We start from the raw sequence: 16,702 nt of genomic DNA, 5'->3' as shown, positions 1-16,702 counted from the left end.
CAATGCAAACGGGAATCATTGGTCAAGTACAAGAAAAGGATGGATGGTTAAAAGGCGAAGAAAAGGAAAACAAAGTAATCCAGTGTTAGAAAAAGGAAACTAACTCCAAATGTTTAGATAACGATAGAACAGAATGTCCTCGCCGCTATAAATTGTGGATCTTGTCTTTTCAATAAAAATGAAATAAAAAAATACATGGTGGCTGAATCCATTCTATGGTAAGCCATCTGAGGTTATGAATATTTATATATTTGTAACCAGGGCCAAAACATATTATACACATTAGATAGAACAATGTATTTTTAAAACCGTTGGTAATATAGGGTTAGGCCCATAATAGATAATTGGTAGGTAAACAGAGCTAGCAATATTATATTGCTGCAAATCCAGGGCTAATTAACTCTATGGGACAGAAACGTAGTGTCCCTTTTATAATACTGTGTATAGGAGAATAATGAGTTTAAATGACCCCCTCCAGTGATCATTAACACAAAGCACAGATAAAATAATAAATACAAAGCCTGCGTCCTTTACAAAAATCTGAACCATTCTTGGGTTTGTTTCGGAAAGCCGTCTCTTGCACACACACTTTGGTGATAGATTGGAGGCCTTGCAGTATTATGGATTGCTGTTTAATATGATATTATGTACTTTGAATGTTAATGTTCCTCGGGAGGAATAGCTCCTGGTGCCATCTTGTGGATGTTATTTTCCAAAGATTTCATGTCATGAAATGATGCATTTTTTGGGCTCCGTGCTATTTGTACTTTGCATTCTGACGTTTTCTGGAGGGGAACAAAAAGAAAGTTGTTTATATGTACAAAACATTAAATGTAGTTACGTTTAAATTTCAGACAATTTTTATTTTTCCTAAAACATACACACGGATGTATATTAAAGGAAAGCTTGAACCAGCCATTCCCACATATACATAGAAACATACAATTTGATGGCAGGTAAGAACTATTCGGCCCATCTGGTCTGCAAGTTTTTCCAGATTTGAACCAGTCCTGGGTCTTGCCTTAGATTCAGTATAGCTTTATGCCTACCACATGCATGTTTAAATATCTCATTGTATTAACCTCTACCACTTCTGATGTGAAGTGGTTCCATTTATCCACTCTCAGTAATTCCTTACATTACATATAAACGTCTGCTCCTCTTGTTTTAGATTATGACCTCTTGTTCTAACATTTCAATAAACTTCCCTCCTGTACTTTCTTGAATCCTTTTTAAGAATTGAAAATGTTTCCTTCACACCTCATCTTCCTCTTCTGTCCTCCAAGCTATACATATTGAGTATCGGAGTGAATCTAAGTGTCACTGTTCCCAAAAATTCACAAAACTAGCACAGTCTATATTCAGGACTTTACAGTAAGTCACTGGTCTTAATGCACCAGAGCCGCATAGTCACCCCCACTCTGGCTTGCAAGTATGCCTGTGGCTAGTTGAACAACACAGGGAGGGCTGGTAAGGGGTCAACAATTTAGCGAATAATGTTTTTTGTATATTCTTGTATAGTGCAATGTGAATGATCTGACTCCCATATGTGTTCTGGGCTATTATGGCATTGGGCCACTTGGTTGGACCTGCTCGCTAACTAAACATCGCTGGTGCCTCTTGAAGTACTTCACGTTTCTCTAGATTTCATCTTATCCAGTCCTGCATCATTTAGCCATTCTATATTTTAGAAATAAATTTGTACAATTTTTACAGTTTCATCCATTCGTCCGAAAGAAACTTAAAAGGATTGTGCACAATATGACAATCTTAGTTCATTTGTTCGTTGCCGTGGCCGCCATTCTAACTACACTAAGAGGAGGAGAATCTCCATTTTATTTTCTACGCCTTTAGTTCTTGTTTCCATGGCAACCTGATGGACTTATAGGATTTCCGAAAAGGAAAATGTTGGATGAATTTTTAAAAAAAACATTTTTCCCGAAAGCTAACGCGAATTTTCCTCTGGCCTCTAGTTTTTAACCTGTTTTGGAATATCATGTATGTTTTCAGCACTATATACATATTCTATGTTTAGAACATAGAATAGAAAAGTGACACACCCATGTAAACATTTCCACTCTTGCAGAATAGTTTGTTTGCATTGACAACTGACATAATCAGAGGTATGTAGGAACAAGCCTTGCTTGCCCTCTATTTTGGGGCGGTTACAGGAAGATCTCCCAAACTGAGCCTGCTCCTCCAGCGGCGGGCAGAGAGCTGACATGGTGATAGATAACCCCCTTCCCTGCTACTTATCTACGGTGTGTTGAGCCTTTCTTCAAAGCAGCTCCTATGAGCTGCTGCACTTCCACCATTGGGTTGCGTAACATTATGCTGCGTGACCCTTTGAGCTCCGACTCCAGGAGTAGTTTGGCTGCTTAAAGGGGTGCCTTGGTGCAGCGGCGCACCCCTGATACCTGCGTCAAATGGTACTGAGACCGCAGCTACCAGATAAAATTTTAAAATAAATATTTCCAAAACAACAGCACTTGACAAGCAAAACCACAAGCTATAGATCATTTTAATAAATACATTTAAATAATTAAATGAAGTTAAAAGCTGAAACAGCAACAGCTCCATGCAAGGTACGCTGATCATGGGATTTTATGTAATGATTAGAATAACTAAAAAAATTCTGCTTTTTATAGTTTAGTGCTTATAAAGATTACCAGCTAGTTGGTGATGTCCTGTTTCTACCAGATCTTCATAAAGTGACTTAATTGGATTTTGTTCTGTTAGTAAAACACCATGTAACCAGATGAGTAGCATTCTATGACCGTGTTCCTTGTAACTTGTTTTTCCTGTTGACAGAAAAACAAAACAGAAAATGTTAAATTAATTTCAGTGTCCTCTCATTTCCAAAAAAATTATCACCTTTGATGGTGGCTCTTGGTTTAAAGGAATACTAACAGAAAAGTTTAACTTTAAGACAAGAGTTTTTGGCCAGAACTTAATTAAACGTGTACCTTATAATGATCTCAATGCATAGTATTCTGCTCTTAATAATTGTACACTTTGATGTTAACGCATGAAAGTGACAACATAATACTCTGCATGTAGGAAAGAAACTGAACAAGGGTCTGATGATGAAAGTGACACTAACAACACTAGGTTTAGTAAGTGTACATTGCATCCTCTTTTATTAGCCGTATAGGCAGATGAGGACATTAAGTAGCTGTTATACGTGCCCCCCAACTGTCCCAATTTGGGCGGAACAGTCCCGATTTTGGAACTCTGTCCTGCCTATCCCTACCTCTGTCTCGCTTTGTTAGGGTCGTAGGAAGGGTGAGGTGAGAGAGGAGCTCTCCCCGGATGCAGCTGCCAGGGGGTGCACAGCCGCCCGATCAGCAGCTGCAGGCCGCAGTACTGATTGGGGATATCACAATCCCCCTCTAACAGCACTAAAGCAGAGGTCTGAAATGAGGGACACCGCGCTCCCACGACAGGATGGAGGATGAGAATGAGAAAGGTAAGATGAGGAGAAAGAGGTGTAAAGGCAGTGTATGTGTGTGTTTGTAAGATTGTGTTTGTATGGCCAAATGTGTGTTTATGTGTATGTACGTGTAAAGGCAGTGTGTGTGGGCAGTGTATGTGTATATGTGTGTAATGGCAGTCATGTGTCAGGGCAGTGTGTGTGTATATGCATGTTAATGGGCAGGTGTGTGTATGTGTATACATGTGTTTATGGACAGGTGTGTGTATGGGCAGTCATGTGTTAGGGGAGTGTATGTGTATGTGGGTGTATATGGGCAGTGTATGTCTATATGGGCAGGTGTGTGTATATGTGTGTCTGGGCAGTGTATGCGTATATGAGTGTTAATGGGCAGGTGTGTGTAAAGGCAGTCATGTGTTAGGGGAGTGTATGTGTATGTGTGTGTATATGGGCAGTGTATATCTATATGGACAGGTGTGTGTATATGCGTGTTAATGGGCAGGTATGCGGTATGGGCAGTCATGTGTCAGGGTAGTGTATGTGTATATGTGTGTTTATGGGCAGGTGTGTGTAAAGGCAGTCTGTAAGGGTCATGAGAGGGAGGCTAACATAAGCCTTTTTTTTATCAGAAAAAAAATCTCTGCTGTTGTGGACTACTCTTCCAATAATGCTCAGCCAGCATCATGGTGGATTGTAATTCACAGCTAACATATGCAGCTTTATCTACTGTTAACTGCACTTCCCATGATGCTCAGCCAGCATTATGGAAGTAATATATCTGGCTGAGCCTCGTAGGAATTCAATTCGATGTATTAGTTATTTTTAATATGGATGACTGTGCTGACAAAAATGAAGCGTGTTTTAAGTGGCGATGTAAGCGCAACATTGTAAAGTGCAATTGCTTGTATTGGTGAGTGCTCTTTTTGAAATGTTGGGGGGTATGTGTTAACGCTATGATGTCCCCACTAATTATCTTGCCTGTCCACTGCTGTTCAATAGCTTTGATCTGAGGCTCTGTGAACTTCCAAAACTGAGCCAGCTTTTTCCACTCGTGAGGCTTAAGCTCATTGTAAGCGAGCTTCCACATAGCTGATCTCAACTGACTGGTTTTTGAACTATGATCTTGCTTAAATGTTAGACAAACATCTTCACGTTCCTCTTGGTTAATGTCTTTAATTCCCTGCAAAACACAAGATACGGTGACATAAAAATCATGATGTGTCAGAATTCTATTTATAGTTTTTCATGCAAAGTAAAAGAATGTTGCAGAATCTTGTAATACCTGTTTATTGGACTAGCGGTATTTTGTAACAACATGCTTTCAGGTGTCCGACGTCCTGGGTGTCGGGCGATACGAATTGCTCACCCCTGCCTTAACCCCAGTGGCGGAACTACCGGGGTCGCAGGGGTCGCGACTGCGACCGGGCGCTGGAGCTCTGCCAGTCAGGGGGGCCCAAGGGGCGCCGAGCGGTTGCTGAAAACGACCGCTCGGCAACTCTTGGGCCCCCCTGGCTGACAGAAATCAAGGATGCCTCTGCTCCCCGCCGCTGCTGCTGCCGCAGTCACCGCCGCTGCCTGCCTCAGTGCTGCCCAGAGTGCAGTGTTGGGAGCGTGAGGTGTTTGTCTCGGGTGCCGGCGCTTCACACTGAGGGCCGGCATATGACGTCATATGCCGGCGCTCAGCAGTGAAGCGCCGGCACCCAAGACAAACGCCTCACGCTCCCAACACAAGAGTGGACGGTAAGTGACCTACAAAGGGGGGGTAGGGAGGGAGAGGGTAGATTGTGAGAAGGGGGGGTAGGGAGGGAGAGGGTAGATTGTGAGAAGGGGGGGTAGGGAGGGAGAGGGTAGATCGTGAGGAAGGGGGGGTAGGGAGAGAGAGGGTAGATCGTGAGGAAGGGGGGGTAGGGAGGGAGAGGGTAGATTGTGAGGAAGGGGGGGTAGGGAGGGAGAGGGTAGATTGTGAGAAGGGGGGTGGGAGGGAGAGGGTAGATTGTGAGAAGGGGGGTAGGGAGGGAGAGGGTAGATTGTGAGAAAGGGATAGATGGGTTGGGGTGGGCCCTTAACAGATTCTCGCACCGGGGCCCTGAGGTTTCTAGTTACGCCCCTGCTTAACCCTGATTATAGGCTGCACCCCCACTTTAAAGACTTAAAGTGGGGGGGGTGCGGCTGGCTTTGTTGGGTTGAATAATTGCTGTGCCCCATTACAGCTCACTGGAAGGACACACAATTTACCTTTTTCCATTCATAGTATCTTTCTGCTTTAATAATCATATCCACAATGAGGGTATGATTGCTTCTTGCTGCCACACTAAGAGCTGTTTTTCCTTTCTGTCAAAAAAGCAACATTGTCATTTAGTTTGAAAGCTTAAAGTACATTATGTCAGGAATAGAAAAAAAAGTCTTAATATCAGTGGATGCCCTGCTTATTTGACATCCTGATCAGGTTATTTTGGATGGCTTTAATTTGTTCGCATGAGCATATCCTTAATTCCTGGCCTGACAACTCAGGTAATAATGTATTAATAAGTCCCCATGCGATAAAAGTCCCCAGGCGGGACTCAAACGTCAAGATATTGATGTATCATCTCCTGACTTGCCCATGTGTCGGCTGGTATAGTACTCATGTAAGTTGAGTAATGGGTAATATATATATATATATATATATATATATATATATAATTCATGGTTTAATCTTATCATCTGGCTGCCATGTGTTTAAATGGATTCTGATGCTCATTTTAATACAGTGATTGATTTACATGCCCTAATTATTGGGACAACTTGGTTTTGCTTTTCATTGATTTAACTGCTGGGATGTCCCAGACAATATAGATTGTGTGCTTTAAATAGCATTGTTTTACAGTAAATAAGACCCGTACAAATAAAAAATCTGATTACGGTCATAGAGTTTTAAGATATTGCTATTGTTTGTAACAACTATGTGGCCATAAAGATACGGCATCTTATCCTTTATTTAAATACTGATTCTTAAAGAGACAGATATCATATGCACTAACTGAGTACCCCCCTTTAAATCAATTGAAAATGCATGGAGAAAATGATCAAAATAACCCCATAACCAATTATGGCGCAGTATATACATATTTATCACACAGGTAACCTGATTATTTGCTACCTGACAATTACACGCAAGAATGATGTAAACCATTATCCACATGTCATTACCTTGTCTGCCATTCTAAGGTCACATCCGGCTTTCAGGAGCTTTTCCACCAGATCTGTGATCTTGAGTTCAGCTGCTAGATGCAGTGGAGTTTGTTGTCTCTGGAGAAAAAAAAATACAATGTAAAATATTCTTAAAGGGACTGTTACACCTAGAATAACGTATAAAATGTTTATAGCTATGTGGGGCATTCATATAATAAATCCTGTATCAGGTATCCTACAGTTTAAGGTTGGACTATGAGAAATTACATCTCTACTACTACTCCATCACTTCAAAGTATACACAATGACTACAATCTCATTACTGTTAGTGAAGAAACTGGTATGTGCTACAAATGTACCTCGTCTAACCCGATAGATACCGATTAGTAATTTTTCACAGACGTATACACAACAACAAAAGTGTATTTGGGGCAGCAATCTTAAACACTTTGCTGTAAGGATTTCATGATTACTCCTTTCATTTGACAGAAGCTTTGAAAGCCTTAGAATGGGAAGAAAGGAGAATGGTGGTAAGGTCAGGTCAGTAGAATGAGCTTTTTGCCATCATCTTCTATGGAATTCACTTAGAACATCATTAAAGTAAAATAGTCCTCTAGCTTTAAACCAAATATTTTCAAGACAATAACAACAAAAAAAATTAAAAGTACAAAGCATAGGTAATTATATTGGATTATTTTAATGGAGCTAGCAGCTGTAGAAGGACAGATATTTCTCAAAAGTTTAGTTTTGTGTTTTTTTCTTGCCGTTTTGCCTGATGTTGATCTAATTACATCTTGAAAAAGCCATTTGCTGATGAAACATGTGGAGGTGAGGCTGGATGCGCAACCCGCACAATTGCATATGGCATGATCGGATGGAAGCATAGAACAGAGGTCCAGTAGCATAAGAAACATACTCTTTGTAAAGCATACGTTAGGATTTTATAATGCGGATGGCACAGCAGAGAAAGCACAGGACATTTTAAAACAAATACGCCCATAAGACATGTATAATAAATAATTGTTTCTGGCTATAAGGCTAATCCTCAGAATCTGGAGATATTTGAACCAATCCAATGATATAGACTTTTGGACATGATTCATATTGGACTTTTTATGATTATTGCTGTTCAGCTCACTATTACAAGCGTATAATTAAACACAAGGGTTCCTTGTATATGTTTTTTTGTGATATTAAACTGCCAATTTAATTTATATTTTAAAGTTAAAATGGGTGCTTACTTACAGTGTTGATGGTATTTATATCATATCCACCTTCCAGAAGAACATCCACTATTTCCATCTGATTATTTAGGATAGCCAAATGTAAGGGAGGGTTTTTATCCTGCATAGAAAATAAATATAAAATGTCAAATGAAGCTAAAAGCAAATATCCAATCTCCTTTTCTTCTGATTAACATAATCCTGTATAACATTCACATAGCTTAAATTCCGGCACTGAAATCTTTAATACATTTAAATATTCACAGAGTTCCATATTCTTGTAGGAATTTCTTTTTATTTATTTATTTATCTGTCACCCTTTACCCATCAATCATAGGCCCACTAAACATAGACAATATAGATCAACAAAAATAGTAAGAACTTTACAAAAACACAAACCCTTAATACAAACTTATTAGTGAAAAGGGTGCATATACCTTCAGGCGCCAAAAACGAGACAGCAAAACACCCAATTATTTGTCACTCAAACAACATACAACAGACATATAGAAAAAGTTTCTGCGCAAGATCCACACGTAATCTTTGTTTAAGCTCACAACAGGGCTACAATAAAGTATAACACATAAAATGGTGCAAAAGCTTTCAATAATATGAAATACTGTAAAGGTAGATTGTGTCCACTCGCATGGTTTTGAGCAGACACACTGTTCAATCATTCAGCTTTCAGGGAGAGGTCACAGCCACCCTCGATTATCACTCTCAGCCAGAGCTTTTCTTCCGCTAGTAATAAGGAATCCCCACTGGAAGGAGAGAGAATAATCTTTTTGATACAAAGGTATTGCTATTTATTAAAATAAAAGGCAAAAAGCAAAAACGCCCACATATATTACACATTTTTCCCCCATCCTCAGTAACGGATAACACTGCCAGGGAGCTTACTAAATTTCTATTTTCTCCAAATAACTTGAAGCGTTAGTGGGTTAATATTAATACATGATGGATTATTTTTGCACCTGATGAAGCCGTTGGACAGGTGTAGCGCTGTCACAAGACTTACCGGAAAAGTAAGCGAGCCAGAAGACACGGGCGTTTCTATTATCCAGTATTGAGGATGGAAAAAATGTGAAATATCAGTTATTTTTACCACGGACATTGATGTCTTTTGCCCTTTATTTTAATAGGTTTTACATCAAAGAGATTATTCTCTCTATTTCCTGTAGCGGATCCTGTATCAATGGATGGAAAGCACTGGCTGAGAGTGATAAGTGGGAAGTCTGATACATAGATGATACCATATCGTACAGTTAGAAATACTGTACTAAAAGATTAAGAAGAAAGCCGGATATAGCTGTAGTAATCCATAACAACATGGGAGTTTTTAGACAAAGTGGATGCCTTTTATTGGGCCAACATAGGAAACGAAGTAAAGTCACATTTCTGATTTTATTTTTGTTTGTTGGTCCAATAAAAGATACACTACATAATAAGTAGATAAATCTGTTTTAATATTCAACAATAAAATCTTAGAAGAGCGAGAGAATAATTTAAAGGTAGGGAGTAGAAACCTGAGGGGTAAATAAACTTCCAGTGGATATAATAAAGGCAAACAAAGCACAGGAATTCCAGAAACCTGCTCAGGATTTGCACAGAGCTAATCTAAGGAAAGTAAAAAGTAAAGAAGTTAAAAAAGGGCAGATTCATTGGGTCAATTTGTTATTTACACTGTCTATCTATCTATCTATCTATCTATCTATCTATCTATCTATCTATCTATCTATCTAGTCATCCCTATAGTGTAGCTGTACTGTGAGTTATTTGAAGCATATGAGGAGCCCTGTGTGTTGTGTATTTTTTTTTTTAAAACCATTCATCTATTTCTAAAATATTTCTGATAGTTCTATAATTAAACTGCAATCCCAAGGAGGAGTACTGGAGGAGGCAGACAGTCCAACTATAAAAAAAATCAAAGACTCTCGCTGTGGATCAGTATAAGTAGATGATCACTGGCAGAGCCTATTAAGCTCGGAGTCTGGTGTAAGAGATAGCTCAAGTTTTTTTCCCATGAACTTGGACTCCCCTTCCTGCCTGGGAAAATTACAGATTTATCACTACTATATACTAGCCAATAGTTTTTCACGGAAGCATATTTTATCATCTTTTACAAAGATACATTTATATAACAATAAGTAGCAATAACAATATAACACTTCTCTTCTGTTATTTGCCGCCCTGATCCTTTCAGGTGTTAGATCGTTTCATTTGCAAATCCATTTTACAAATTTTAAATTAGGACCACTATATACAAATATATTTCTTTAACTTTTTTAACATTTACATTTACAGTTACATTGCAGAGAAAAAATACAGCTTTTCACAGCTATGGTAAAGACCACAAGGAAAATAAGATGAAATCATTGCAATAATACAAAGAAACGAAGAAAAGAAAGAAGAAAAAATACATACAAAATTAATAAATAATATCTGCCACTGAATATACTATGTGTATTTCCATTTTCATATTCCACGGGACATTTCACAGAATTAAGCTGCACTTCCTTTCTGTGCCGCAACATTTAATATACAAAAGAGAACTGGCTGATGTAGGTAAAATTGTGAAATATACATACTACCATTCAAATTTTTTGGGGTCACTTAGAAATGTCCTAATTTTTTAAAGAAAATTTTGTCCATTAGAATAACATAAATGGATCAGAAATATAGTGTAGACGTTCTTAATGTTGTAAATGACTATTGTACCTGGTAACGGCTGATTTTTATTGGAATATCTGCGTAGGCCCTTTATCAGCATCCACCACTGTTGTGTTCTAATGTCTTTCTTTTCCATGTGACCCCAAACTTTTGAACGCTAGTGTATATGGTTTTAGGGTTGATGACCACTATATTCTAACGTATGCTAGATTTCCCCTAGGAACACTGAGAAACTGAGATAGCTTTACCTTGTTGATTAAGTGAGGGTAACTGTTATTTTACAAGGGCATTCAAGTCCTGTTTTAGGAAGTCTAGCAGTCCATTTTTCATTCAAAATTCAAATGAACACCTTCTGTATCACGTACAAGGCTCGCAGGTCTGTAAGAAAGCCCTAGGCAGCTGCTAGAAGCACCTAGTGACAGGAGCACTTTTTAACGAAGGGAGCTTTGGAACGGCGTACACAGGGCCGGCCCAAGACTTAATGCCGCCTGGGGCGAAGTTTAAAATGGCAGGCATTTTAAACTTCGCCGACGCCATTATCTACTCTAACCACCCCCCCCCGGTACTTACCTTTAAACAGTCCTGCGGCGAGTCTCCTTGCTCTGCCACGGTGCCGGCTTGTAATGCTGAGCGCCGTAAATTGACGTCACTTCCGGCGCTCAGCATTACAAGCCGGCACCGTGACAGAGCACGGAGACTCGCCGCAGAGGAGAGAGAGAGGGGCGCCGAGCGGGTAAGCGAAAACCACTCGGCGCCTCTCTCTCTCCTCCGCTTAAAAAAAAAGCGCTTGGGGCGGCAAAGTGCCGCCCCTTCAAAAGTGCCGCCTGGGGCAATTGCCCCAGTCGGCTCCATTGTAGGGCCGGCCCTGGGCGTACATACCTTTAACCTTTCTGTGGCATCCTCATATGGGATGTGCCCAGAAACTATGTATATCATAAGTGGTGGCATGGAGACTATAACTGGTTTTCTCTGCTTTCTGCAGACTTAATATAGTAATTCCTCCTTCTGGGTAGATTCATTGTCTTTGTCAAAAATGACAAAAGGAATGTGTTAAAGTCATCATTATTATTAATATTTTGGGAACAATGTTGGAGAGAACACTTAAGGTAAAGGAACATTATCTGTATTTAAGCATTAAAATAATTACAAACCATGCGCTGTAAAAGAATTTGTGTTACAGTACAGCAGTTTTATTACTTACATTAAGTTTAGGAGTGAGGTCAACATTTCTAGCAAGGAGGAAGTGAATCAGATTTTTGTGTCCATTCTGTGCTGCTATGTGTAATGCACTGTAATCATCCTAAACAGAAATGGAATTTAGGAAAGAGTTTTAGTATGAATACATAAGCAAAACACACATAACTTGATATCCCAAACCTCTACAACAAATACCGTAAGTCCCTTTAATATTCCATCAAAATGTTATTGGGGGTTATCGAAGAGGCTCTTGTTAGCATCTTGAAGCTGAAAATAACTACTAGCAATTATATATAATATATTATTTTAAAAATATTCATATTTAAGTATGTAAATAAAATTAATAGGAAATGTATTAGTGATCATCACTCAATTAAAATGCATTAGTACTGCCCTAGAAATTTCAGTGCCACCCAGAATCATCAGCACATTACTGCATTTTGTTTTTTGTTTTTTTTTCTCCTGTTTTGCATCCTTTAATGAAATGACATAAGGTGCCCTTTATTCCTTCAGCCTTGAGTATGATACACCTAATTCTATAGACAAATGCAGCTAAGGCTATTTAGTTTCAAGAACACGCATAATACCAGGTGGTTAGTTCTACAATACTTTATGCAAACCTTGGTTCTAATGTTGATATCACTTCCTGCCTTCAGTAGAAGATCAGCACAAACTTCATGTCCTCCTTCAACAGCCAAGTAAAATGGAGTGGCACTATTCTGATTAAAAATGACACAGGGGGTTAGAGAACTGTGGTATAAATATAATGTTATCCAGCACACATACACATGTTATCTAGTTATACATACATTTATACAAGGAAACCCCATGATATGGTACTTATTACTATTTTTCAATAAAGTCTCCCTAGCCTCCAGTGCTTTGTAGAGTATTTTTGTTGAGGAACATTCTATAGAGCTACTTGGCCCCTCCACTTTCCATACACCAGCATGCTAGTTTAGTATGTAAGATGTATTACTGCTTTTCATGGGACAGTCCTTATTTTCAGGAACTGTACTGCTTTAGTGGGCAATAGGAATCATGGACCGGTTGGGGAAATCCTGTTATCTTCCATTGAAATAATGAAATAGGGACCGTAGCATTCAGGTCTCCACCTTTCCCCCGCAATCTCTGTGGAATCTCACCAATACTACCATGTAGCACTGATGAACAGGAAGGCAGGAGATCCACATGGAAGCCAACAAATGGAGGAGGAAATTTATCAATGTGCAAAAATATTTGCTTTATTGCACATTCATGATCCACCACATAGCACACAACAACGGGGGTATTGCGTGTGTTCCAAACTTAGCGCTCATTTATAAAGCATGCCTATTACGTGCTTCCTGTTATCTGCCCCACAGATTTCTCTGGTTTGAAGAGATTAGGTAACCAAAAGGAAGCTTACTGACGATTTCACATAAAGATGTGCTCTTTACCTTTATGTTAATACACTTGCTTTGTTGTATGTATACAGTACATTGGTCATGTCAGCATTACCCTAAAAATGAATTTATATGCTTTTTAGGGAGTGCTTCAGTTTTTCGTATTTTTCATAAACTTGCTCTTCCCATGAGTGTATTATGAGCTGGGTATGGCTATCCTAATAAGCATGTTTGTTTAGAAAAGCAATATACATATTATTGATTATATGCATCACAAAATAAACTTACAAAACGACATAAGCCTTGGTTATTAATGAAATAAGATGTTTTAACCTCAGATATTTATTTTAGCTCTGCAGCATTGTGTAAAAGCTAATTTATATTACACAGACTGCAGCATTTTATACTGTAAACAGTGTACAAACCAGATTAAAGTAGATTTAATGTAGAGGAGATAATAATGTAAGTAACCTGGTATATAGTAGGGAGGCCAGGTGAAAGCTCGCAAAACATATCGCTACCAGCTACAGTCTGACAGCTGAAGAGCCGTTAGAGGCCCAACTCAACTGCTTGACATGTATTCACCCCTCAAAAGACACCTTTTCTGGAACGAATACTCTTAAGTAGATACTTGGGTAAACAGATAGACTGCCAAACTGTGTAAATATTTGGAGTGAGGAATTTGGAGGACTAAAATTCCAGAAAGAGGTGCAGCATGACTCTGGTCCAACGCAGACTGTGGGAACTCTAATTTTAAGAGTGCAAATGAAAGAGGTGGGAACCAGATGTTCCTTCAGATAGCTGGGGATTATATAGGACTTTAGAAACCAAAATGTTTAATTCCAAAATCAGGCTTCTGACCCAGTACACTATACCTAAAAATGTGGGTTCGTCACAAGCCAGGTGGTGGTGCAAAATGTTCATGAATATTTCACAGAGCAATTAAAATAATATTTAAAAGCCTTTATATGAAAATATTTATTGGAATGAGGGCTGGATTTCCCTCTAATGAGGGTCAGGTCTGTGTAAGTGAACTTTGTGTGTTTTTTATTGTTTAGAATTAAATAATTTGTAAACAGGGGTGATCTTAAAAAAAAAAAAAATTAGTTCAGTATTGTAATATTTAATTTTCTTTAGTATTTCAGTTTGGTAATGTCTTTAAAATGAGCAGCAATGAGTATCCAATGTTAGTTTGGACAAAGGTTACTGTTCCATGTATATACAGAGCCAGAGGGGCTCTCAATTCAGGAAATCCATTGAATTTTTACCTCATTTGGGTCATCAATATTTTCCCAAAGGTTTATTAAAACTTCTACCACATCATTGTGTCCATTGCTGGCAGCCAGATGAAGGGCTGTGTTACCTTCCTGTGGGAGACAACAAGTGTGTAACACGCACAATGGTTACTGCAGTATTGTATTGAGAAGATTGGGCTTTTTAGTGGCCAATGTTTATAGTCACTTAGTTTATAGTTTATAGTCACTTAAGCTTTCAAGGCCTCAGTCCCTTCATGTAATGGCAAACTAAGGCATCTTAAATTAATACTATTCTCGCTCCTTAGTCCTAAAGCTGGCTGAAGAGAGGACCTCTGAGGTCTTGAAGGCTTATATAACCTATGTAACAAAAATAACAAAAATGTAACAGTATCTGAGATTGCATGATGGATCTGCCTGTACTTATCAGCATTGAGGAGACCATTAATTCAACCTACATATTACATTATATACATTCACAATCTTTAACTGTGATGGCGGGCAGGAGGCATTCACCTGAGAACATACCTTGTCTTTCTCGGAAGTAAACAGCTGGAAAGACAGAAGATTATTGATCATTTGCACATGTCCACTGTTTGCTGCCAGGTGAAAAGGTTTCCTACCTTTCTGCAACACGAAACAGAAAATACTTTAAAGAAGCATATAAACTGAAATGCTTTTTAGTTAGAAAAATTCAAATAACTCTGATAGCAGATTAATTGAAAAAAAATCACATATGTGTGACACTGGCCTGTATGTGTGCATTTCAAAATGCAAAAAGCCAAGTTGTACGCCACTTTTCCTTAGCCTCTTCCACAGACAGTAAGTAGCATATTATATATTGTTTACTTAGCACACTTGCAAATGTAGTCTGTCATGTATTTATTCTAACCTGAGCAGTGTAATACTTTTCTCGCAGAAAAGCCATTTACCGGAAAGGGTTATATTGTTCCCAAGAAACCCAGAAATTATTCTTAAATTGCACATTTTCACATTCGGAAAGGCATAGAAGGTGGGGTTCCATGGACTGCCCTACAATATGTAAGACTCTGCTCTGGATCTATAGTAAAGTTGCCCTATAGTAAAGAATAAGATTTCCATTTCCGATGGTCTACTGGCCAAGGTGCAGCTGCATTCAGCCATGGCTGGCAACATCCTAATGCTCCAAGTGTCAAAAGTATGTGCCAGGGGCTGTGTAAGAGGAGCATTTGGCTAATAGATGTGACTTATATGAGGCGGATTGCATTTAAGACTGAAGGTAGAACTTTTAAATAATGTTATCCAGTTTTAAATATGATAAAATTATAACATAAGTGACTTAAATGAGGTGGTCTGAATTCAATGCTAAAGCTAGAAGCTTAAATTATACACCTTTAAATATATTAAAATATAATATATCTGACTTATATGGAGGTTTCTGTATTTTTACAGTATACAAATTATTGCATGATATAATTATAATGAGATTGCATATGGTTAACAGATTTAATATCTTTAGTTTTTCTCTAATTATGCACTATATTTTGTAATGTACACCAATACAAGACCATAAAATCACACTTTTTTAAATGTAAATGCACAATTCTGCATGGGAATTTTCATGGGACATTTTTGTTGTGTTAAAGCTTTCACAATATAGGCTACAGTAAGCAATTTATTGCAAAACCTATTGCAAATTTCAAGAAAACAGAACCGCATTATTGTAAGTGGCATTCAGTGACGCTAAAGCCTTGGCTTGTATTAAGAAAACATATGGAAACATATTGAGCCCCATGAGTGCAAAATAGGGCCATTTAATAAAACCTCTCAACACATAACTTTGTTGTCTCACGATTTACTTTTTTGTAAATAACTGATGCTAAAATCATAGCTACACCTAGGTAAAAGCCAATAATGGGAAGACAACAAATCCAAAGCCCATTAAGGCTATTTATTATGTTATATGACTGGAAGGATTTTTTTTTTCTATTGCCCATATGTTCCAAGTAATCCATTTGATTCATAGGGAACTGGCTGCTGATCAGTAAAAGTAACTTCAAACAATCCTTGGTTTACATTCTAATCAATAATCCAAGGAGTAACAACTTTCAATGTTCCATTGAAATGACACATAGAATTGATATGTACACCTGCAATCTTTGTTCTCTCAGGAGAAGTCTGGCAGTGATAATTAGTAGGTCTCTAATGGTGCTGTAAAAGGGACCTGAGCAGAAGAGATCTGTGGCGCTGTTGGGAATTAGCAATGTAGAGTCACAGAAGCTTTCTGGACCTGGTAGGTCAAATGGAATTCTTAAATTGAATAACTCTGAATAATCTCTGAAGTTCCAAAGTCTATGCCATTCTACATCATTTTCTTTGCTGGCCTAATAA

General features: G+C 38.4%; 1 protein-coding gene across 1 annotated transcript in view; it reads right to left on the bottom strand.

The window, feature by feature from the left end:
* Window positions 1-493: 493 nt before the first annotated feature.
* The window catches only part of ANKDD1B (ankyrin repeat and death domain containing 1B), a 29,093-nt gene continuing 12,884 nt past the window's right edge, over window positions 494-16,702 (bottom strand). Inside the window, exons 6-15 of the mRNA XM_053447956.1 lie at window positions 14,861-14,959; window positions 14,348-14,446; window positions 12,315-12,413; window positions 11,699-11,797; window positions 7,850-7,948; window positions 6,623-6,721; window positions 5,669-5,764; window positions 4,412-4,613; window positions 2,670-2,801; window positions 494-785 (exon numbers count right to left, since the gene is read on the bottom strand). Coding sequence (XP_053303931.1) covers window positions 727-785; window positions 2,670-2,801; window positions 4,412-4,613; window positions 5,669-5,764; window positions 6,623-6,721; window positions 7,850-7,948; window positions 11,699-11,797; window positions 12,315-12,413; window positions 14,348-14,446; window positions 14,861-14,959 — 1,083 coding nt within the window. The 3' untranslated portion in view covers window positions 494-726. The remainder of the gene's footprint in view (window positions 786-2,669; window positions 2,802-4,411; window positions 4,614-5,668; window positions 5,765-6,622; window positions 6,722-7,849; window positions 7,949-11,698; window positions 11,798-12,314; window positions 12,414-14,347; window positions 14,447-14,860; window positions 14,960-16,702) is intronic.

Source organism: Spea bombifrons, chromosome 1, assembly GCF_027358695.1.
Source record: "Spea bombifrons isolate aSpeBom1 chromosome 1, aSpeBom1.2.pri, whole genome shotgun sequence".
Taxonomy (NCBI): Eukaryota; Metazoa; Chordata; class Amphibia; order Anura; family Pelobatidae; genus Spea; species Spea bombifrons.
This window is presented reverse-complemented; position numbering and strand designations above follow the sequence as displayed.